The sequence below is a fragment of the Filicampus tigris genome, chromosome 3 (genome assembly GCF_054856515.1).
Source record: "Filicampus tigris isolate MCC_2025a chromosome 3, RoL_Ftig_1.0, whole genome shotgun sequence".
Taxonomy (NCBI): domain Eukaryota; kingdom Metazoa; phylum Chordata; class Actinopteri; order Syngnathiformes; family Syngnathidae; genus Filicampus; species Filicampus tigris.
This window is the reverse complement of record NC_141219.1, coordinates 7,953,557-7,979,024: the sequence shown is the minus strand read 5'-3', so window position 1 is coordinate 7,979,024 and position 25,468 is coordinate 7,953,557. Positions and strand designations below refer to the sequence as shown.

The following is a 25,468-nucleotide window of genomic DNA, read 5'->3' as shown; positions in this document are numbered from 1 at the left end:
TCTTGTAAAAGTGCAGGCGTGGGAATTCTGTCTTACTGTTCAGTTTTGGGCCGTGTGGGCTTATTGTATTTGTGGGAGAGTTTGGCTGAAATCTCCACAGAGTGACCTGTCTGTCATATAGCTCTGCGATAACACAAACATCCTCTTAACTGTGCCCCCCACCCCACGCCCCACCCCCAGCACACACATACAAGACCACATGGCAGCTAACATGAGAAACACTCGCTGTTTGATTTTCACAGCGTTTATCCTCCCCTGCATGTACATGCATTGATATTTTAGTGCATGGACTTGCTTGCCTGTCTGTCTTTCCCTCACATTGAACAGATGTTCTCCCTCCATTTCTTCCAGGAGCATTGTTTGAGGAGGTGTATCCAGGAAACAGTGGCCGGTGCTCACTTCCTGTGTGACAGGTGCTCGATGGAGGCCTGACAGCTGCTGTCCTGCCCTCTCTCCCCGTCTCGCTCACTCTGCATCCCTCTCTCCTGCTCCTTTTCTCTCCAACCAGCTGCAGCAGGGCGCTACACTGTTTGCCCTGACGTCATAACGGCCGCCTGCTGATTTATGAAGTATAAAAAAAAAAAAAAAAAAAGTCTTCGACCTGACCCTGGCAACAAATGCGTATGTGTTCGCTCGCCGGTTAGGATCACACTGTTTTCCGGTTTCACGAACCGCCATCGCTCGCATGAGTTTGTCATGACACTGAGCTGTCACTCACAGTTAAGATAGGAAAAGCCAACAGCTGATTAGTCATCCCCCTGCTTCATGTCATCTACTTCATTTGGGTCAGCGTTAAATGTCTTCTGTGTCACCATGGCGCTGTCAGTGTGAACAAAAGGCTCCGTATAACCTGAGCCGCTCGCTGTCTGCCAGCACGCTCACACCTCTTCCTTTGGCCCACAGACACAGTAACAAAAGCCCCCTGACAGAAGCCAGGCAAAGGCAAGGTGTTCTGCATTACGCCTCCCGTCCTTTAAACACGCTTCGAAGCACTGGGAGGTTGAATGTGGTCGTTGCGGGGTGTTCAATTGACAGGTTCCAGAGAAGCTCTGACAGTTTCTCCAACAGATAAATAAATGGCAACAATATGGCGGTCGGGACACTCACCGACTGCAGGACAGCTGCACGAAAACAAAGTGCGTGGATCATGATTATGATCATGTGGCCGGCAAATTAAGACGGACTTGTTTGGGCGAGAGGGAAGAATCGCAACCACTGCCACCAAGGGAAGTGTGAATCGTGAATGGAGAGGGGGAAAAAAAAGGGAGTTTCTTCTCACCACGTTAACCCCCTGAGAAACCTTTACATCATCTAATGAGAAACAACATCATATTCTGAAGGTTAGATTATTTGGCTATATGAGATTGACACCTCTCAGAACGTTAGTGTGCAAAAACCCGTTCAAAAGCAACCACATTAAATTGACTTTTCTCAGCATTATCGGCTTTGAAAAAGTAAAAACAAACAACAAACACATGTTGTTCTTGGATCTCAGTAGTTTGTGCAGATCTACCTAAAGACTGGAAGTGTACGATTATATCAAATTCATGTCAACGTCTCCCTCAAATGTTCTGAACAAAATGGTGACTGATACGACCGACGAAAATACTACTGTCTTTCTCCGAAATTTTGAAGAAATATTTGTAATAAAATGATTTATTAACTCTTATAATAATAACTCTTTTCACAGAAAAATATAACATGTACTTGTTGTTGACTGTGTCCTATATGAGAGGTTCAGTGTGGTATGTAATTCAAATAGATTTTGTAAGTATGTCAACATCAAATTGTAGATTGAAACAAATGTCCATCCGCCCATTTCAATACAGCTTGTCCTCATGAGGTTTGCACATGGCCCTTTGCAAGGCACATACTATACAAACAAACAATAATCAACAATCACATTCGCACCTACGGCCGATTTAGAAACCTCAAGGCATGTCCCCAAATGCGTGTTTTGGGCTATTGGAGGATGCTGAAGTACAAACACACCCTTTTGAGTGTAAAACATGGACATGCTTGGCTTTTTAAAGAGGAAGTCAACCCAAACACATTTTTTTCAAGGTTATGTTCTATGCAGGCCCACTACTTGAAACCAGGCAATATGATTATTATGAAATATGAGGTAAGCAGCAAAATCCACTCGTTTTTAGCCATCTCACGGGGTGGCCATTTTGTCACTTCTGTCGAGCTCGGATAACGACCAATCACGGCTCACCTGTTTTCTGAAGCAGAGTTATGAATAGTCGTTATCTGAGCACTTAGCAACTGTGATGTCATTTTCAGTCAACAGAAGTGACAAAATGGCGGCCCCCGGAGATGTCTAAAAACGGGTGGATTTTGTTGCTTAACCCATATTACACAAACACAATATTAATCAGAATTCTGCGTTCCAATTAGTGGGCCTGCATAGAACATATTATTAAAAATATATATCTTTGGGTTGACTTCCGCTTTAAAGGCGATTTCAAACGCTGAAAAAGAGATGCATTTGTCATTTAAAATCTCTCACTCATATCAAAGCTCATGAATAACACTGTTCACCCAACATCCTACAGAGGTTGAGGCGGCTTCGTACCTATTACAAATGGGATCATCTCTCTTTGGGGGTAGCATTTGACACCATCAAAAATAAACCTTAGACTCCTGCTGGGATCCCTTGTGACTTTTTAATGTCACATGATAAGTCATGCCTCAAAGTGACCATCCCTCTTGGGCACATCAAGAGAACACGTATCCTCCCATCATCTGCACTACAGACACCCCCGCCAAGGCTAAACTGTCCATTTTATAGTGACATTACCGCGACACGGGCAATAATAACGCATAAAGGGATCGGGGTAGAGGTTGCCCGTGCGTGTTTGCGGCCGTGCGCGCGCGTGTGTGCGTATGTGTGTGTCGAGGCAGAGGAAGGAAGGCTGGAGCCGAGATTAAGGTCTGTTCTCCTAACTGGTAACACAACGCCATTCAGCAGCTCAGCTCCCATTTGAAGAAGGACGGAACCATCTGTGTGGCGCAGGATCCGTTTCCAGGAGATAACATCTTTTCAATTCGATAAAAACGGCATTTACATACATATTTATTATACGCAATATATATATGAATAGAAAGAGAGAGAAGACACGCTCAAGACCTCCTCCGATGTAACGCTCCTCCATTGCAGAAGGCTGGAAATCTTAATTATTTCGGCCTGCGTTCTTGAGCCCATGTTTACTCCCTGCCTGTGATAAAGGCCACAGTGAGCGTAGGGCAGAAGGAAGGGGAGGGGCAGCCTTATATCGAGACGTGCCGGCGATATGAACTTCCCATTGTCTCCGTCGCCCCGTTCATCTGGCTTGATTAAAACACCGCTACTGTAGATTAGCCCAGCTGCTTCCTGTGTCTGACTCGGATCCGAACACACTTCCAGCCATGCGCTCCCATGAAGCGGAGCAGATAGGAGGTGAGCCGGCGCAGCGAGACGACAGGGACGCCGAAGAGGGTTACGAGAAGGTCAGAGGTTTCTGGCCATGCCAGGAAGTACGAGGTGAGGAGGGAAAGCGGGAGGTGGAATAGGCACTAGACAAGGAAGGGAGGAGGAGGAAATGTGTTTCTCCTGCGCGTTTGCCTCGAATTCACACCGCACATCAATTCATATGCGCTGTTTGTGACGGTATTTATGTCTGTGTGGTTCCGTCTCTTTTTCGAAAGCATGATCGGAGGTGCAATTTGTCAACGGTGCTGCGTGTGTCGGGGCAATTCTGCGAAAACGACGCGTCAATCCAACAAATAATTAGGAGACATTTTCCTGCCTGGTAATTAGAGGGTTTCACCTTCTCGGTATGCGCGGAAAGTCGAAATGACTCACTTTTATATTTGCCGCGGATGTAAAACGGTGTCGTGAAATGGTCTGAGAGTGTCGTATGTTATTCTTTGGAATCCTAGCAAGTCTGCATGCATATAAGGAATGGTGGCGAAAGGAGCAAAAGTGATATTTTACACACACACACACGCACGCATTTGGGGTTTTACTTGGCCTCCACCCTTAGCTCTGCTCCCACGCTGTGGCGTCAGCGGGCCGGCCGTCCACCGAGTGCATTTCTCATTCCGTCAGATGTTGGGAAGCCGTTCAAGTTCTCCACTCTATTCTTTGACATTCCCCATCTCCCAAGAGAGGATGGGCAGCCTTGTCGCAGTAATGTCAAACACATGTGGAGCACAGAGATGCTTTGGATAGAGTGGAGCAAGCGACTACAACCGCGCTGTGCTAGGGCGAGAGCTGCTGGGACTGCGAGGACTCAGACTTTGCCGCCCGTCATCGGTCTGCAGTCTCCGAGTGCATCGCGCTTGTGTCGCGAGCATCCCGTGATGTAAAAACTTGCTCCCACAATCAACCACAGCAAAAATAATGCATCCCTGCAAATTCGAGTCAGAACTTCCAATCGAAGGCTCTCTAACTGCACGTAGTTGATCGCACAACAGCAAAGGAATGCCTGACTGCGTGGCGATTTGTGTGAGGGACAACATCATCTTTAATAACTTCAGAATCTGCATCCATTTTCTGTAACGCTTGTTTTCATTTGTGTTGCTACAGTCGCCTTGAAAAAAAACTAACATACTGACTACTTGATTTGAAACGAAACCAAGTCAGATTCAGTAGATATCGACAACCCTGCTTGACGTAAAAACAAATAAAAACAGCTGTTTTGCCACTTAATTGGAGGTGCATTTTTAACAGTGACATTTCAGAATAAAGTTTACATTTATGAAAACTCAAATAAAGGCAACCTTCTTGACTTAACATAATACTTATATTTAAAAAAAAAAAAGAGTCTTTCGAGACTTCACTTGACCTGAACACATTTTAAAATACAATAAAGGCAGTCTTTTTCCTTGACATATTTTAACTGTGGTGAAAACATGGCTCAGTCTCCCAACTCAGAGGTTGTGTGTTCAATCCACCGGCCCTTCGTGTCCTTGAGCAAGATTCAGAATCCCCCAGTTGTTCCTGATGCTGCATTATCAATACTTGAATGAGAAGTTATGCGCTATGTAAGTGAAAGACCATTTAAGCATTAATGTTGCCATGGCAAAACTCAACAATGTACATTCTTTATAAACATAACGATTACATTTGGGAACCTCCTACAGTCACATAAGTTTTGGGGACTTTCCCTTTAAGCTTGAATGCATACTGAGCTACAATCCATGTTTTTTTTTTTCCAACATTTTTATTGAAGCTAGATAACACTCTGTTGTTTTTAGCTGAAACAAACTACACAAAGAAATAGCGAGTGTATTTCCGGCTTGAAAACAAATCTTTCTGTGGTATGGTATGAACTTGTGCGTCGTCAACATGCTAAAAACGTGACACTACTCATACATGACATCAAGTTGAAGTAAATGTATTCCGCGCAACAGTAACTGTTGTTTGATTAGTTGACGAGAAAAAGTAACACGTTAGATTAGTTGTTACTGGAAGATGTGCACACACTCTAAAAACACTTGGGTTAAAAATAACACAATTTGGGGTCGAAAATGGACCGATCCACTACTTGGGTCAATTTGACCCAACTTCCATTTTTGGGTTACTTTTTTACAAATCAACACAAGAAATTGGACTGTTTTGCACAAAACAAAGCAAGACCGTGGGTCGAATTGACCCAATTTGTGGATCGGCCCATTTTTGACCCAAAATTGTATTATTTTTAACCCAACTGTTTTTAGAGTGCATTTTGGAGTAATGCTTATCCCGGCTGGCTTTGAGGTGAGAGGAGAGGTTATCCCTGGACTGATCTCCAAGTAAACACATAAACAGACAATCACATTTCTAGAGTCTTCAATCAAACTAAAATGCACATTTTGGGATGTGGGAGTACCCGGAGAAACTCCACACTAGAACAAGGAGAAAAACAAACTCCTGACAGGAAGGCCGGAGCTAAGATTTGAACCCAGAACGGTTCGGCACACATGCTAGTAGTCACTATACCACCACGCTAGCACTTTAGATTAGAAAGCAGAATTGCGAGGGCACTGATGTTGGCTCGCAATCTCAAACGCTCTCAAATTCTTCCACATCATCCCATCCAAGTGTACATCACAAATGCATTTAAAGCAGGCACACGCTCAAAAGAACCGGCCCGTGCTTTCAGTCAGACACATACCCGATCGTAAAGTAGTCGACAGACGGAGCGAGGCCGCGCCGACGACGCACGCCCGCGCGCACGTACGCGAGGCCGATGTCTTTGGCTTGTTTGTCTTGTCTTGTTTGTGGTGGCCCAGGTGTCTTTGTTGTGCTGACCACCTGACTGACTCGCTGTGAGTTGGTAACGCACGCCCACCTGAGGCCATCTGCTCTGCTCATTAATTAGGAGGCAGGCGGCTTCACCTGCGCGGCCCGCATTTAAATCACAATAATTACCACACGGCACACTTTTCCAGCCCACGCGCGTATACAATAAACCCAAGTTGGATTCGCCTGCAGCAAATGACCAACACTGAAGACAAAGACAACCGGGAAATGATACAAGTGGAGAAATACACCTTAGCTCTTTCAAACAAATAACAAGATGATAAAACCAAACGTCAACAAACTTCTAAAATTCTGAATTTCTATCCCGTAAAACCTGATCTGAAGTTCCCTCGCGGCGATGAACACAATGCTCTTATCGCAAGCGTGCGGTAAATGGCCAGTGAATAACCACTCACGCTGGGGGTCATAATGAATGGCGAGCCTTTTAAGAGCGCTACTTAATGAAGAAGAGGGGACATCTGCCTCCAAGGGCCGGTCAGCTCTGGAAGGAGCGAGGCGGGGATGATGCCTGCTTGCTGATGGACTTATCCTGTGCGGTGAGGCAGGGCGTCTGCACTGCGGTTTCACCCCTGCCTGTAACCTCACATCCATTGTTGGAGTCTATTATGGACTGTTCAATTATTCAGATGATATTTACCAGCGCCAATTATATGGGGCCGCGTCCTACAGAGAAAAAGGGCCTTGGTGTTTTACTGTTGCACTCAGCGGCGGAAGAGAGCGCTGTGAGGCTGTTCAAGTGGGGGTAGAACTTTTCGTTTTCCTCACAGGGAGTGTCTCCACGGGGGATCCGTGCACGAAAATCACCTTTATGGCATATTTGCCTCGCATATTCCATTCAGAATGCCGTCACCGTCACGATGGAAACGATACGGCTCTTCTCCTCCTCCATTTAGAGGGTAATGCCTCAAACCAGGACAAAAGATGAAAAATACGGGTGCAGAAGGTGTCACGCGGCAGCATACGGTTCAGTACGCAGCAAATGTCTCCATTTATCCCCTTTCAACTCAATCACCTCCATACAGGCGAGGTGGACAGCATGCGAGGCAGAGCAAAGATTTAGTGTCATCACTTTGTTTCAACATCACTTTGATGTTCAAGCACAGACCTCTCTCGCTCTCTCACTCTGGCTGTCTCTCTCCCACTCTCTCTCTCTGTCATCCCTATTTTTATTCCCTGCAATAAATGTAAACTACACCAGAAGTTCACGGGCTCATAAATACAGTGAAATAACCACGTTGACAGCTTATAATATTAAAACGGCCCCACGTTGGTTATTTTCTTCCAAGAGATTGTAGTCTCTTGACAAGTGTTATCTGATAAGATATACTGTAATAGTTGACTTCGGATGCAATCATATTGACAAGGAAAACCACACCATAAACACTGGTCACATTAATTGTTCCCTCTCTTAAAGTCGGATGGTACTGAATGATGAGCAAGTATTGTACAAATTGAGCAATTTGAGCAGGGTGAGCCTTCTTTCACACAGAGAAAAAAAAAAACAAAAAAAAACAAAAACAACAACACCATGGCAAAACCTCCCAAACAAATAATTTACAGCGTTTTATATACTCTACAGCAGTAAATGTTTACTTACTCACTGAAGGTCGAGGTCAAATTGAGGTTCGTGAAGAGGTGATAATCCAGTTTCTAGAAGATCTTTTATACCGCCTCAATCCTCATTCTTTTGAGGGGTGGGGGGCATACAGCTACTGTATATGGAAGGGACACTATTCCTTCTTGTTGAGATACTGACAGGAAGGGGAGGCAAGAGCCACCACCATTAAACATGTAGAATTATGTTCAACTTCCCTTTGGATGTTCAGAATGGGCTCTTGGGCTTCCAGGTTGGATCACTTACGAGGTATTTATTTTCTTTATCATACCAGAAAAGATTACGAAAAAAAAAAAGAGACGAAGCAAGCCTCAAACACAATTAGTCTTTGGTTTTGTCAGATGTGAAATATCACAACTCGCCCAGTCCATATAAATCCGCTTTCATAGTCAAGTTCAGTATCAGAAAGAAAAGAAGTAACAGTTTTCGACGAAGAAAAAAGTAGTCCCTTGTCTTATAAAGAATCAAAACCCTTAAGTCCTCAAATCCTGGTGACTCCCACGTAAAAACTGCAAAAACATTCAGATGCGGATCCTTGAGTCTGCAGCGTGCGTCTGTATCCTCGCGTGACTTTAAAAGCTTCTCTTCTTTAGTTCACACTTGCATGATCAAAAGTCCCCAAAACGTCCGATGAGAATAATTCCTCCCGTTTTTCTCTCTGAAAAGCAGTTATTGGCTCTGTGGAGAAAGGAAGGCGTGCGCGCGCGTGTCTAACGCGCTCCCTCTTCTCCACCTCCGCCGACTGTCAAGGCTTTGTGGACACCCGGGTTTACTTTTCAAGCATGTGCGCTCACGGAGTCCTTCTTCGGTGCAGAAATAAGGCTTGTCCCCCCGCTCTCGTTTTGTCCTCACTAATGAATGGAGCTGGCGAGCCCACTGTGCGCACCAACCGCGGCTCTCTCGCCTCCTCCGCCTCTCTTTCGCTCTCTCTCTCCCTCTCTCTCTCTCTCTCTCTCTCTCTCTCTCTCTCTCTCTCTCTCTCTCTCTCTCTCTCTCTCTTCCCTCCTCTCTCTCTCTTTGCTTCGCTGTCCCCTCTGTAGCCTTCTGTCTGCATTTAAACGCCATCTGGAGCTCTCTCTCTCTCTCTCTCTCTCTCTCTCTCTCTCTCTCTCTCTCTCTCTTCTCTCTAAGTTATGGGGTGACAAATGTTGTAAAAAATGTTTGATTGTAACACAGCTGTATATAAAATCACATTGTGCCTCGTGTCCTTTCGTATTATTGCGATCATAAAGTGACCGGGGGCTTGGTTATTGTTTGTCAGTTCCCCCAACCGCCAGTAAGGGCCGCTGTTTCCCCACACCCACATCAAGACGCCAAGGGGGCGTGACCAGCTAAAATACACTTTTACTGCAGTCGTGCGGCTTTCTTTATTTAACTTACCAAATGAAATATTGTGCAATACCATCAGATATCAAATTGGATATGTGTGTCCCCCTCTCCTAAAAACATACCAATAGATTTTTTTTTTTTTTACATCTCCAAAAGTGATTTATATGTCTGTTTGTTTGCAGGTGCTCTATCAGATAAAAGGAAGTACATCAGATGGACAGTTATTAAATGTGGGCTTCGCCTTTATTCCATGGGAGCTTTTATGCCCACATCCATTTTCCATTTTATTGTTACTCTTTATTGGGCCTCTTTGTTGCCTGCTTTAATTAGCGCCCAATAATATCACACAATCTATTTTCTGTTTAGGTTATCTTTACACGCTGCTGTCTATTTATTATTGTTTTTTCTTTGAATTTACTGCTTAACCTTCAATTTAAAACCAGCCACATCTGTGCCAATGTTGTTCTCCAGCCCATTGTATTCTTATCTTGAATGCTCTGGCAATCAAGCATTAAAAGGGAGTAATATCTCTCAAAGCATTGTATGTTCGTGTAAACCGCCACTGATGAAACCTACAGCATGTTGTCAATGACGTGTCATGATAAGAATCTTAATTTTGTCTCGAATGCTCTATTACAGATACATAGTAGGTATATTTGAACATTTACATGATTTAATTTACCTTGTTTATCCATATTCTAAAGCAGGGCTGTCAAACTCATTTTTGTCAAGGGCCACATTATAGTTATGATTCCCTTTTAAGGGCCGTTATGACTGTGACCTCAAATAAAGGTATACTCGCCTTATATTACATATACACAACAAATACATGAATAGCTAGTTTTGAAATCAGAGGCCATTAAAAACGGTTTTAAAAACATTGCATTTATATTAAAAAAGGAACGGTTAACAAAACTGCTTGGAACATCTCAACATTTCAAAAAAAACATGGCAATTTGTAATTTTGGTACTACAGCAACAAACATGAAGTCGATGCATATCATTTGGTTTGGCGGGCCACATAAGTGATGTGGCGGGCCAGATCTGGCACCCGGGTCATGTGTTCTAAAGGCTACAGGCATTTTGCACCTGTAATCATCAGTGTATTTGACTTTGATTGTTACAGTTTAAGATTTCTTGGTGATGTATGTTGATGTGACCTGAGGCCCAAGAGATTATATTTTTATGATTCCATTGACACCCACAGCAGACCAAGACACTATATCTCCAATCCATATCATGGCTACAATCACATTTAATTGCACATTAAGTGCCAGTTCATATCTACATCTGAATAAATGACAATAAAAACATACAATTGATTATGTGTTATGATAGTTAGCAGGTACTTTCCACAGTGAGAATCCTCCACCTGTCCATTTTGGCCAGGCCTCAAATGCGTGTGCACACTTAGACGCGCACCCTCACAAACATCAACATAAATGCACACGGTCAGAGTTTCATGATGAGGGACAGTAGACAATGCTGACACCCTCCTGACCCCTCCTGTGTCTGCAGAACAAATAGAAGCAGCTTGTAAAGCACACACAGACAGCTGCTCTGCCCCAACTCCTGTCTCACCAGCCTTACCAGCCACCAACACAAATGTTGCTTTCATATCAAGCCAGGAGCAGCTTTGACTAAATAATGCACATGCGCTGGAAATGGAAGGTCCAGCTTTTCTTTTTTTTTTTTTTTTTTTTCAGCAAAGCATCAGCTCCACATGGTGCTCACTCCAGCAGGCCCATTTTTGATTACTTGAAGTCTGGTGCCAACCTTTTTACTTACTGCAGACCGTAACCGTGGTGTTACTCTTTGCCACCAAAGGAGGCAAACAAACATTCACAGTGCGGTTTACCAACCCTGTGCACATATAAAGAATTGTAGTCCAGAGTGAGATGTGATAGACTTCCCAAATAGTGGAGCGGCGTTTAGCTGTTATGCTGCACGCTAATGGAATAAGCTGCCAACAGAAGTGAAGTCAGCCCTGAGTGTGAATGCTTTTAAATCCAGGTTTGAAATTTTTGCTTTTTTTTTCCCCCTCCATACTACTAAAGTAACACAGTCAGGATTTTTTTTTTCATTTATGGTCATATAAATAATATTGATAATATTGTTTCAAAATCTTCTGATTAAATGTTGGCAATGTATGTTATTTCAGTAATTTTGGTCCGCTACTTTTGTTTTCCTCTGAATGTCGTTTGTGGTTTTGTCTTTGCTTGAGTGAGGCACATTGAGTTGCCCCGTGGATGAAATGTGCGATATAAATAAAGCCTCCTTGCCTTGCCTGTGATGGAAGCGTGATTGTCATGGAGATGAGATGTTTATGAAACTTTGTTTGTGCTTTATATCTCACCCTCTCAGAATTCTGGTCAAAGGTGGTTCAGCTGGTCTGCACTTTGCATTCGTTGCCGTCTGGACTTTTTGCGAGGCGCGTGCTATCGAAAAGGCAAGAGGCGCAATGTGTCTGTGTGGTCGTGAGTGACAGAAAGGTTGGCGATGGGGGTTGCGTCCAAAGAAAGGATTCCTGTCGAGGTGACAGCCTCGAGATGGACAGGATGCTATTCTCCTCGGGAACGGCGTCAGTCAACCTGTCAGCCTGCCTCTCCGACAGCCTCTCATTCCTCTTAATTTGGCCTTTTGTTGAGCGGTCACATGGCTAAGCGCCGGCACTCCGTGTGGCCGCCCTGATAAACTGCACAATGAAACGCTTCGCAACTCTCCGAGATGAACTCTGCGACATCACACGGAGGCTGGAAGTCTCTTTGATGGCATTAATTGCGAAAACAGCTTTGTCTTTTCCTATCTCACGCCGCAAACACCCCGGTCCTCTGCACTCTATTCTGTGGGGTCTATTATGTATTGACAGCATCTCCTGGATGGTTGAGCACTTTCTGATATGCAGACATTGGAGTATGGGCTTTGTGTAGTAGGTATACGGTAATGGCAAGTTCCCTTTCGCTTGTGTGTGTGTGTGCGCGTGTGTGTGTTAAAGCACGCAGAAAGAGAAGTTTGCAGCACTCACACATTGTAAATCCTTTCTTCGAATGGCAGTCATAGGCTAGAGTGTTGAAAGGAGATAAGACCCTGAAGCTGACTGAAAGGGAACGTTAGAAGCATTGTATTCCCGCGCAGCTCTCACTTCCCCTATCCTCTGCTCTCATGCACTTTCAGCGTGCCACACTCTGATGAAGCACCCATTAAAGATACCGACGCACAGGTGAGCTCCAGCATGGAATTTATTTATTCTTTTTTCTTTATAGCACCCCACTCGATCAAAACAAAGCAGGAAGGATTGGGTTTGTATTGAGGAATTCCCCCGGGAGTCACTTGCGTCATCCTGGAAGGGGTTTTGTGATGTAAATCTTCACAGGTCATGCGACGTTCCCTCATTGAAACATCTTCAAGTTGTCGCCAAGCACTCCACGATGTGATGACAAAAGTATGTGAAAGGATCGGTCGGTGTAACAGATCATTGACCCAGCCACTCAAGCGCACACACGCCGGAATGCAGCAACAATTTGCCGTGGTATAAACCCCCGCTGACATTTTGTTGGTAATCGAGTAGCAAAGTGTTGCTTGTTTGAATCATCCACACATGACGAGAATTCCAAATTCAATCTGAGTGTTTGTCATGAAAAGTTCCATTTGAAATGTGCCAAAAAGAACACGAAGCGGTCTATTTTTCACATCCGGAGGTAAGAAACATTTTTCTTTACAAGAATATGTTCTATGCAGGCACACTAGTTCAAACACGGCATTCTGATTAATATTGCGTTTGTGGAATATGAGTTAAAGATGCACTCCGCAGGATTTTAAGTTTCTAATCGCTACTGCCACCTGTGGCCAAAAGCTGAAACGCAATATTTATCGGAATGCCTCGTTTCAACTAGTGGACTCGCACAGAATATCACTGCTGTCCTGTGAAAAGCACTTAGGTACAATTTTGGAAAAAAAAAACATTTTCACGTTAATGCGATGTCTGTCATGCAGAAACACCATTCACGTAAAAATAAGAAAATTGAAAAAAATACATAGGACATAAATGGACATAAGTGTTTTTCGCAGGACAGCAACGGTATGTTCTTGAAAAAAATATATGTTTGGGTTGACTTCAATTTTAAAGATAATAAGTAAAAATAACTCAGCAAATCGTTAACTAACATTGTTGCCATAAATGTAAATAATTTAAATTTGACTGTTTTTGCACAAAAAAATGTCTTTTATTTGTATTATTTTTGTACATAGAAGGCCGTGGATCGTCCGTGGGTCCGCCTTCTTTCATGTATTCAAACTTCCATAATTCAGTGCCAGTAGCACTTAAAACGATTTGAGGAGAAGAATTCAAAGTGTTATCTTCAAAAAGACACCAAAACTATGCCGATACTCCAAATGATTCAAGTACAGCATCAAATTTACCTTGGTGCACCTTTCATTCAGGTAAAACTGCCAAGTGGAATGGCAAAGGGTTAAACATGTTTTAATAGCACTGTAAATGTAACACCCACGTTGTTGACATTTAGCGCAAGAACAGAGTGGATTCTCTCAGGGTGGACTATTGTAAAGCTACTTTGGATACAACTTTTTTCCTTTCTCACAGAGTCAACTTCAGAATTATATTGACTGAATGGAAATAAATGACTGAATGGCTGCGGTCCAAGACATTTATCAGATCTTCTTACTCAGTATCAACTGTGCAGACCTCTAACTAACTACGTTCATGAACGTTGCTCCCCGAGTCATGTCCTAACACAGTCAAACCAAAACCAGCTCATTGAATAAAAACATTCAAAATCGACATTAACAATCTCATTTTTTCCGCTTTCTGTTACTGTCTCTTAATCTGGTTTTGTCCATTTACTCTTTCAAGTACTTTGCGTTGCCATTCAAACCATGTCAGCGTTTCCTTTCCTTGATATCCTCAAATTGAAATAATATATGTGCACTTTATTTTCGCATAAAACCTCATATACGAGAACAAGAAACTGTTACAGAATAAAAAAGTTTGATCCAGTCAAGACGCCAGATTTTTCACATTATATATCCAGTATGTGTGTTGTGTGTGTTCTTTTGCTGAGCAACGGATGCACAAACTGTCAAAGTAGGAAGTGACACCTGATTAAATCAAGTGTTGACTCAAGGGTCACCTTTGTCATCCTGCTCACAGAGGGAAACACACAATAAAGTCCTCAGTTTACAGCGGAATACCCTCCCGTACAATCCATGAGAGTCCGTTACCTACAACTCCATCGGGAACGCCCGTACACTCTAAACTCATTACCGTGACGACAACGGTCCCTTTTGATTGACACTTTTCCGAAGGCATTGCAACAATTGCCTTATTATTGTATTCGCAATAAGATTTCTGAATATTACAAACACCTCTGAATGTGATACGCTACAGTTATAGACCACTGCAAAATGAAAAGCACAACGATATACACGTTGGACCCTTTAAATCTTTCAATTGCATTCAATTGCACAATTGTCCCGAAGGGTTGGGGGTCAGTAGCTTTACAGTACGTGCCGTCTACAAAACAGAATGAAGACTTGGTTGAAGCTATGGAATGTGTTCAGGTAAGGCGCTCAGGCTTGTGTGTGTGTGTGTGTGTGTGTGCAGGGGTGTGCGAGTGTGTGCGCATACGCTCAGACAGTTGGTGGTGCTGGCACTGGAGATAGCGAGTGGGGGGGAGATGAGGCAGTGTATCAACTTGTGAACATCTGTTCCTCACACAAACCACAAAGCTGGTGCGGAGAAAATAGAGAGGATAACTACTCTCTCCTCTGCCCACCTTTCTTGCGCACACACGCAAACATGCATGTACGGGCACACGCATTCACACATACATACACACGTCACTCCGTAACCCACAATCAACACTCACCCCCCCCCCCCCCCCCCCCCGCAACTATTCTCCCATTCCTTATTAGACTGAGTTTCGGTCCTCGATGCGGCAAAATCGTTTTTTTTCTTAACTAGCTCTTGTATGGTATCTGTCTTTTTTTCCCAATGTGTTCACATGACAAGTTTGAAAGGTGAACTAATAATTTAGCGCGTGAAATGACAGCAGAAAATACCTTTTTAATTTTGCTGAAGCTATGGAGCATTATGAAGGAATTTTGTTTATCAAATCAATGCTGACAGAAAAATCCGTACAACTACTCTGTTATAAATATGTAGGTGGACTCAAAATTTCAAGGCAACAAACTTTGATAAAATTTCAAGTTGGGCAATTCAACGAAATATTTAGAGTTTTGCTGTTGTGAAAGTTGGTTTTTCCCCCCCCCCCTTTTTTCATGACAAACAAATAAGAGTTTACAGAACTGTTGTCCTTGTGTTGGCCCGCCAACTTCAAGTAAAAACAAACCAGCAAGTTGTTTTGCTAGCATTGTTGTGCTCCTGCTAAGATTATTGCCATAAATAATTTATATTTTCAAGTCATTCCGACATAACTCATTCACTGCCATTGACGAATTTACTCGTCTTTTCTCAGTCAAGCCGTTCAATCCCAGGAACTTGTTTATATTTTTTTCATTTTTTTTCAAACATTAGGGTAAAAGAGGGTCTGAAAAAGTCTGGCAGTGACTTAGTTAAAATAATTTGTCAGCCCTGCAAAAATACAACGAGTCATCGACGGAATAATCGAAATGATAATCGATTCTAAAAAGATTAGTTTGTGGCAGCCCAACTGGAAAGATAACTCGTTTTTGTAAAAAAAAAAAACCCAAAAAACTAATATCAAAACGGAGAATATGGAGGATTAGCACGGACCCAGAATTATGAAGTTTGTGATAATGTTGACAAGAGGTGAGAAACAGTTTGGGATTCACTGACCCTTTTACCTTAAAGACCTTCTATTTAGTTTGTCGCCTTTTCTTCCACTCGCCGTCTCTCTCATTGCCTCCCTTCCTCTATCTGGACCTGCTGGGAGGGTGCGCTAGTGCTGGGTGGCAGTTCCTTATTGTGGAGAGCCCCTGTGTGTGTGTGTGTGTGCGCGCACGCGCGTGTGCCTGTGTGTGTGTGTGTCAGTATGCTGTTTGGGGCTGATAAGGCCCAGGGAGAAGAGCCAGCGTGCCGACATATTCTTACCACCGTGGTTATCGGCCGTCGCAGCTGTGCCTGAGCTCGGCGACATCTGCTCCCTCACAGGAAGCCTATGCTGCAGCTCATAACGCCTCACACCAACACACACACACACACACCGACACACGCACACGCGCGCACGCACACACATGCACACGCGCACAGTTACAGGTAGAGCCCCTTGAGACAATGAAGTGTATTTCCAGCTCATACTGACACATTTTGATTTCTTCAGTGGGGGTGTGCGTGTGGGGGTGTGCGCGTGTGTGTGTGTGTGTGGTTCACATGTGAGATGACTGGATTGGAGCAGTGACACCAGAGTTCTACTGGGTTTTTATCACTGAATTACAGAGGGGATGCTTATGACTAAGCCTAATTATAGAGGCCTTATCGGTGCAATGTTCACAAAGCTCATTACTGCCAAGGAATGGCAAGCGCTGCAGGTAATTCACTACACTGGGTATTAGTCGTCTATCTGGCTTATAGTTTCAACATTTTCAGTCTCTATCAAATTAGGATTTTCATATCTGAATCTTATTGCGCCTCTCTCCTCTTGAATCATTTGCTGGTTTAAGTGAAGGCTGTCCCTTTTTACTTTGAGACACTACTTAGTTTCTTCAAGAATCAATTATTATTATTTCAAGAATAGCTCTGCCTCCTTTCCTGGAAGTCTTTTTTTTTTTTTTTTTTTTATTCGTAAAATGTACACGTTACATGAATCCTTGATAGGTATGCAGCCTTGTGACCTGAAGAATGTTGCCACAGTTGCCTTGAAAAAGTAACTTACTTACTTTGCTTATTATTTGATTTTAAAAGGAACTAAATTGGAAGATAAGTTACTTTATTAGTTACTTTCAGCAGCCTGTAACTGTACTGTTCAAGGATGAAGCTTCGTATTAAAAACATAATAAAATAAAGGCAGTCCTTTTCACTTAAAACAGAAGTCAATCCCCAAAATGTATTTGCGGCTGAATTTGGTGTGCTGATCAAGAACGTGGGTCTCGTGCTGCTCACTTCAGCAGCCTGGTGGCAATCGTCTGCTATTGACTTTCCTGAGTCTCGACATTTGCCTCTAATTTAATTTGCCAATTTCGATTTGTCACAAAGTAACATTTTGCAGAATTTTGTCGGTTTAGCAGTCCGTCATCCGTCAGTCTGTCATTTTCTTACGACAAACAGAACTGTAATCATCATATCGTCAATCAGTCCGTCAATTAAGTCCATCAGCTAGTCCGTCAACTGGTCCGTCAGAAGTTCGTCAGTCCGTCTAAAAAAAACATCAGAAAAACGGGCGGCCAGTCCGTCACCCTGACGGAATTGCCCATCCCTCGTTTAGTTTTCGCATAGTATCTTTAATCAGACATGTGTTACATTACTCAAAATGGCGGCCATTATTGAGTCGCGTGTTACCAAGTAACATCACCTTGCCTGAATGACTTAGTTGATGCTGAACCCTGCAGTCTACTTGTTTTTCTCCCACTCTATATGCACAAGCGTAATCATATACCTCCCGTAATCAATTACTTATGAGGTAATTGTGCCCAGCAATCAACACAAGACATCCATCCATTTTCTATACCACACGCATCCTCATGAGGGGCACAGGTGAGCTGGCGCCTATCCCAGCTGACATTGGACAAGAAGTGACCGGACAAGTTCCGAGCAAAGTCACATTTAAAGGCAAACACCCGTTCGCACTCACGTCGGCAGCTATAGGTCATTTCAAGCGTTCAAGGAACCTAGAAATTTTGGATTGTGGAATTACCGGAGAAATGGGTGGAACATGCAAGCTCCACACCGGATTATAATATATCGTGTAGGTTGGTCTGCGGAGGCCAAGAGCTGGAACTGTACACACTCACACTCACACACATACACACGTGCTCAACAGTATTAAAACTTTCATTTTCCTTTCCACCACAGGACTTGAATGAGTTTTCCGTGAGCTTGTTTTCAACAATGACATTAACATAACAGACCAAAATAGAGTTGGGAACAAACGGTTTAACCATGGTGTCATTTAAAAAAAAATTTTTTTTCGGATTTTGTGGGCTTGTAAGAGCGAATGCCATAAGAGACAATGATGTACTTTTTAAATAAATAAAAGGTCACATACACGCAGGAAATAAGTTGCTCGCGGTCATGGTTAAAACTCCTGAAAGTTAATTCGATGCCAAGGTTTGCTGTTGTTCCAGCTAGCTTCAAAACATAAATAACAAAACTCCTAACAAGACAAATAAACGTCACATTGCCCTTTTAGTATGCGGCATTAAATCAACACAAACTCTTATCCATCAATCATGCTCGCTTAATGAGCAGATCCGACAGCAGGCAGACCCTCCATCACTCATCGTGGCAACACGCTGTCGAACCTTCCATAAAAAAAGACGCACTCCTACCTTCGCCAGATCTGAGTTGGACACTCGGCGCCAGCTTTGAATTGAGGCCTCTGTGCCGGAGGATCTCTTTAGTCCTCAGCTGTCTGTGGCTGACCAGGGTCACTGTGGGGACAAGCGCCAGGTGTCCCCCCTTCTGGTTAACCTTCTTCTTGTACTCTTGGTGCACCTCAGCAGACATTTTGCCAACGGATTTTCCTGATTGTAATCTTCAAGTTCAATTCGGTAAGAAGGAAACACTTTGGCCAGTTTAGAGTTTCAAATGGGGAAGACAAATGAAGCGAAAAAGAAGAAAGCTCTCTATGAAGCCTGAGGATTTATAGCGCTGTTTGCTATAACGTCTTTTTCACAATGAGAAAGTTTGGCATGTATCTTCTCGTAAATGTCCATCTTTCAACAGAACAACCCGCTAGATTATACCTTGCAGGGGCGATAAGATGTAATGTTCCAAAACGAGGAAAAACAAAATTGCATCCTCTTCATCCTTTCATGTCTTTGCCAATTTGGATTTCAGCTGTATTATTCCTGGTTTTCCTTTGATATTTTTCTTTCAGTGCATCCGTAAGATGTTAGCTTTGATGTAGGGGACTCATCCGTTTCCAACCCAAAGTCTCTTCGAGATGAACTTAAAACATTTTGCGTGTCCCCTCTATGTCCTATTCGGTTCTTCTGGTTCCCTCGGGTTCCTCGCCGGGCGTGTGTGTGGCACAGCAGCGACACAACACGGTGCGTATACGCGCGTGTCGGCAGCAGGTCGGATAGTGTCACGGCTCTATCGAAGGGGCTGTGCTCTCGTGCGAACCCTCCTCCTGCCCTGCCTGACTGTGTCGCGCAAATGAGAAGTGTGCGTTTGTGTGTCGCAGTGAGTGTGTTGCAGTTCTTGAACCCCCCCGGGAGGTCAGGCAGCGAGGCCGGCTTCGGTGATCGGAGCAGACAGCAGCGAGCAGCAGGACCTGAACCTCCATCTGGGCCTCCTCTGCAGGAACCAGCTGTGACTGCGGCCAGCAGCATCTTCTTCCCTTTTTTTTTATTTATTTTTTTTTATTTTTTTCTGTTGCCCTCCTTCTGCAGCCTCGTTTGCGCCGGTGTACCCTTTCTACACCTGTGATGATAGCTTTTGTGCCAGACACGCATACTGTTACATTTTTCAACACGTTTGATAGCTCAGTCAAGTGCCGAAGAAAGGACAAAACAAGTCATTCAATCGCGTTAACTTTGCATATACAATACATTTTGTGTCCTCACAATGCGATATGGGCCGGCCGATTTCCAGGGGCTGGATTTATGTAAACAGAATGAAAATATAAAATGGGGCACATTAATTGAGAATGGTGGCTGTACTTAAAGAGGAACTCAACCCAAAGAATATCTTTTTCCAGAATATGTTCTATGCAAGGCCACTAGTTGAAACAAGGCATTCTGATTAATATTGCGTTTGTGGAATAAGAATTTATCCACCCGTTTTTTTAGCTGGGGGTGGCCGTTTTGTCACTTCTGCCGATTGAAAATGACATCACAACTGCTCAGGGCTCACATAACGACCAATCACGGCTGACTGTTTTCTGAAGCTGAGCGGTGGTTGGTTGTTGAGCCCTGAGCAGTTGTGATGTCATTTTCAGTCGACAGAAGTGACAAAATGGCCGCCCTCTGAGATGGCTAAAAAGGAGTGGATTTGGACTCTCACTCCGAGCTGTCACCATGCATCTAATTATCTAAATGGGCCGAGTAGCAATGGCTGTGTGAAAGTGTACCTTGGCCTTGACAGTGTCCCACTTCGGCAAGTTCTGTCTGAAAGTAACAGACGAAAAAAAATACCTCTGAAGCCAGCGTGGAAGCGGCTGTGGTCCAATGTGAAAGTTTGGTTAGCCCCTAGCTATCGGTCTTCAAACCTTTGACCTCTTAGGACTCAATAACCCTGACACACACACGCACACACGCACACACACTGCAGGAAGCTTCTGTTGGAGCTAGTCGTGTGCTGATGAGAGAAGTGAGAGGGGATGTGAGCACATGATGTGCCAAATGCCTGCTTGAAACCAGATGGTCATCAGTAGAGAGGAAGTGAAAGAAAAGTGCTGTGTGGGGAGGGAGAGAGAGAGAGAGAGAGAGAGAGAGAGAAAGCAATTCACAGACCTACAGTACATGTGGGATTTCCCACAGTTACTACTGCATGCAATTATAGTGGTAGTCCACTTTAAGTTAATCAATAATTGACAAACAGATGCCAAATCAAAATCCAAGCTCACTTGGTCTAACTTACAAGCCAACATCCTGTATCGCTTGTCCTCATAAGAGGTCGCATGCGAGCTGCAGCCTGTCACAGGGCACATATGGAAACGAGACATTCAACCTGCACACAACTATAGACACAGTTGGCGCCAGTGCGCTCGGCGTAAAAACTGGCGCATCTTCGTTTTCGTACAGGGGTACGTTTAGTTTACCATGTTTGGGAATTTGGCAGACTGCGTTAGGCCTCGCTGGCTGTTCCGGTGGACTGAGGGTGGGTTTTTTTTAATTACAAGCCCCCTGCACATGACACCATTTTGGTCGACAGGTGCACATGTGCGTATCTTCATTTTTGTGCAAGTTTAGTTTCGTGTATTTGTGAATTCGGTAGACTGCGCTACTCCTCAATCGGCATTCCGTCGTATTCTATTGTGGCAATTTGGTGACCAAAAGTAGATTAGATTTTAAACCAGGTAAAAGCAGGTCTAAGTTGTGGCGCAGGTGGTATAATGTGATTTTGTTTCATCGAGGTGCAGGCAGCCAGCTTGTGAACTCCGCGGATGTGTGAGGTGCATGTCAACGTATTGCATTCATAAATACGACAACAGTCTGGGACAATTCCTCTGAATGATTATTATTATCATCTGAAAAATACTTTTTATAACACCCCCCTGGCAGGGTGTTGTCACAAATGGATAGGAGGATCGTGGGTCGAAAAGCGACGTCCAAGTGCCCATCCACAGCTCCCAACAATCATCTGCAAGAGGATCTCTTCTTCTACATGCCATGTAGACTCTGTGGCTCTCTTTGTATTGAATTTAAAGGGACACAGCTATCCGCACTGGTCTAAGAAAACCAAAAGTAAGACAACTCCGCCCTGCGCGCACAGTTAGACTGCACTTTACACTAGACTTGCACTGGGCACGAAAATAGGGCCCAGTTCTGCTTTGTAATTTTGCCTTTTATGTCTCAACCCCCTGATATGAGCACACAACCAATTTTTGTAGGTGTGACCTATTATATGAGCCTTTGCCCTTTTGCGTCATACCACTTTCCCAGATGTTGGCAGGTTTCAAATGAGGTTTAGGTGGGTAGAAAGATAATAATTGTGCCATAATCACTGGCAGACAGCTCTGACTCTGGCAGGTGCTATCAGAGTAGCGACCCAGTGGTGCCTTCTCCCCTCAGATAAGGTCAGAGGGGGGTGGCAGGATGGAGGACGGGTGGAGGGAGGAGTAAGGGAGCAAAGGAGGAAGAGAATAGGGCAGAGGGGGGCAAAGCGTGCATTACAGATGAGCGGCTCGCCTGGCCTTATCTCCCCCCGGCGGCTGCTGCTGCAGGCTTCCAGATGCGACGCGCCGAAGCAGCAGTGTCACGGCGATCCCTCTATCAGCCGGGCGCAGACACCCATTGTCAAACACAAGCACAGCAGGAGGACACATCATTAGCTCTTTTACAACTTGCTGAGGAGATGCTAAATAATCTGCCACTTTTGTTTTGGCACACCTACATGGTTAGAGTTATAAATCCATTCCACTGTCGTTGTTTGTAGCCAGGTGACATGACTTTTGTGGCGGGGTCTGTGAGGTTGGGCTGTGCACAAATCGACGGTGACTGGAATCGTGACGTGAATAGGCTGTTAAAAACGAATGCCGAATCTGAATTTTCAGATTCGACGTCGTGCTAGTATGAAGGGAGCTTGCAAACTTGCAAACGGAAAGACCAATCCTCCAAGGTTAGCTTAACGCTAGCTAGCTAGCTGGTACAACATACTACGACTTAAAGTGGAAATCAACCCAAACATATATTTTTTAAGAGTATGTTACCAGCAGTCCGACTAGTTGAAACACAGCATTCTGATTAATATTGCACTTGTGGAATATGAGTTAAGCAGCAAAATCAACCCCTTTTTAGCCATTTCAGGGGGCGGCCATTTTGTCTTTTCTGTCGACTGAAAATGACATCACAGATGCTCAGGGCTCAGGTAACGACCGATCACGGCTCAGCTTCGGAACACGGGTCAGCCGTGATTGGTCGTTACCTGAGCCCTGAGCAGTTGTGATGTCATTTTCAGTCGACAGAAGTGACAAAATGGCAGCCCCCTGAGATGGCTAAAAACGGGTGCATTAACTCTTATTCCACAAATGCAATATTTATTAGAACGCCTTGTTTCAACTAGTTGGCTTGCATAGAACATATTCTTGAAAAAAATATGTTTGGATTGACTTCACCTTCAAAAAGTAGGTGAGCTTAGGAGCAGCCTGCTGTGATGTCGCAAAACTTTACAGGATTCTGAGGTTCAACATCGAGCAGTTTGAGGAATTTATGGACGGTTACTTTGACTAGTTAGTCATGGAAGTCACGTCTACCCGAAAGCGCTGTAGAACGTGAGAAAGAAAAAGGCCTGAGCGGCTGGAGCTTGGTTGTGAGAAGCAGCCATATGGTGAAGCGTCTTGAGACATTCACTGCCGCCAACTAGATGACTTTTCAACTCTGTAACCGTCGCTGAGGCCCTTAGCTCAAAGCTACAGTCGACTTTGTTGTGGAGCATCTTTACATCCATCCGTTTTCTGCCACTTATTCTTCTCGCGGGTGAGGTGGAACCAATCTCATCTGACTGGTACAAATTTGAACGCTTTATTTGTGTGCATCGTTTTAAAATCGTCAACACTTCTTTGCTTATGCCTGAGTTTTTCCTCATTAAAATGAACTCATTCTCCATCGAGAAATCATAGAAAAGTGAGCCCTTATCCAAATACAGTAAGCTCGTGGAAATTGAGTTTTTAAATGATCATAACTTGCGTGTGAGTTTGAAAGAAAACACAGTCTCCTGAGTAGAGGTGAATCATTATCAGTTTCACTATGAAAGAAACAAAATGTCACGAAACTAATAAACAGCATATTAGTATCTTTGTAGTGAAAACAAGGCAAACAAGTCATAGAGGACTTGTTCACCTTTCTCTCTCTCTCTCTATGGTGTTTTTAGAATACACACCTGTTTGGCACAGACTGCCTCAGAAAACCTCCAGATCCTAACAGAACTCTAAAAGTTAAACCGTCCCCATCTGTCGCAGTGGAGCTGCACACAGATGCACATTGAACGCCTCCTCTTTCTTATCCTTTCTCACAGCAGACTTGGCACTCGTTCAAGAACTGTCAAAGCACACCTGCTAAATTAAGCCTGTTCTCATACTTAAACACATGCAGACACAGAGGCAGGTTCAGGAATATACTGTGTTTACACACATGCTCACACACAGATGAAGACAATACTATGTACTCGATATGATTTACTATTGAATTAATCGATCTAGGGTAACTTGTTCTTATTGGAATTTAGAAGTAAACTACGACAAGGTAGTGGTCGGTGTAAGTCACATTTTGGGAGTCTCAAGTCCTTACCTTCAAGTTTTTTCCAGTCCCGTGTTACTGTGGCAAAAAGTACAGTAAATCAAGATGAGTCCCCACCAAATTTCTAGCAAATCGTGTCAGGTCATTAGGGTTAAGTCATATAATCTTGCCACGTCATTTTTGACTTTGAAACAACTGTAGATTGTTTGGGCATTGATGTTTCTTGATTATTACTTCTTTGGAAGTGACTGATGATCAAACTCAAGGCAATGGGGCCCAAATCCAGACCCCCCACCCCGCATCATTTAATGTTGTCCATGAAAGGCAACCGTGTGTTTGACGTTGACTTCATTTGAATCATGATGAAATGCACAAATTGCAAATTGACTTCACCTTGACTTGAATGACGTTGAGAATCGCTAAAGCTAGCCCTGGCCACCACGTAGCTTTGCTCAGCTCTCAAGTATACCTTTTCTCACTCTCGTCTTGAGATTTCAAACATTTACGATAAAACTGACAACAAAAGAGAATTCAACATTCTATATTCAAAGCAGCAAAATGTTCAACCAACCCACAAGCCGAGGCATCATTTCAGGTGTGAGTAAGTAATGTTTTTCAAAGCTTATTCAATTTTGAAAATACTACCTACCTAAAACAAACATGCGATCTTTTGACACCTACCTCTGTTGACCCACATGCACCCATCTTCTCACCTCTCTTGTGGCCCGCGGTATCCGCAGCCGCTGAGATGTTCTAAATAGGTTGCCACTGTGAAATGGAGACAGATGGAAACGAAGGTTGCCTGCAGAGAGGTTCCCTTGCAGCTGTGTTGTGTATATGGTGCCAGGGAGTGATGACAGCATAGCGCGGGGGCACCCAGGGACATAGACGGCGGCACCATCTCCGTCTTTCTCTCACACACTCTGCGGGCTGCACAAAGGTGCAAAAGGCAGTGGTGTTAGTTGCTCCAATCTGCTTCCAGGAATTGAAGTGGAGATTGAAGTGAAGAGACATGTGGTAGATTACTGTAACACTTAACATTCAATCACATGACAGTGAAAGAAACAGAGATACCGCCGCTCTATATGTGGCCATTTTGGGCGTTTTTCACAGCCTATTTCCATGAGCATTCTGTTCCAAAGTTGACCAAAAAAAAGGTGTTGAAACTGACTGGG

General features: G+C 43.8%; 1 protein-coding gene and 1 long non-coding RNA gene across 12 annotated transcripts in view; both read right to left on the bottom strand.

Moving 5' to 3' along the window:
- Window positions 1-19,214, bottom strand: part of cbfa2t3 (CBFA2/RUNX1 partner transcriptional co-repressor 3) — a 45,700-nt gene extending 26,486 nt beyond the window's left edge. For 6 of the 11 annotated variants that reach the window (XM_086026138.1, XM_086026143.1, XM_086026144.1 and 3 more), the window contains exon 1: window positions 7,890-8,861. Coding sequence is in view for 2 of the 11 variants with exons in the window: in XM_086026147.1 (XP_085882273.1) it covers window positions 18,720-18,867; window positions 19,137-19,199 (211 nt within the window). In the remaining 9 variants the exon portion in view is untranslated. Of the gene's footprint in view, window positions 1-6,143; window positions 6,271-7,889; window positions 8,863-18,719; window positions 18,898-19,136 lie in introns of those variants that run through there. The other 5 variants (XM_086026147.1, XM_086026137.1, XM_086026148.1 and 2 more) reach the window with 5 other exon arrangements.
- Window positions 19,215-22,251: 3,037 nt separating this feature from the next.
- LOC147149741 (uncharacterized) lies at window positions 22,252-25,047 on the bottom strand. The gene is made up of 3 exons (XR_015086037.1): window positions 24,975-25,047; window positions 22,453-22,535; window positions 22,252-22,328 (listed from the first exon to the last, which is right to left on the bottom strand). It is a non-coding gene; the product is annotated as an uncharacterized LOC147149741 (long non-coding RNA).
- Window positions 25,048-25,468: the final 421 nt, after the last annotated feature.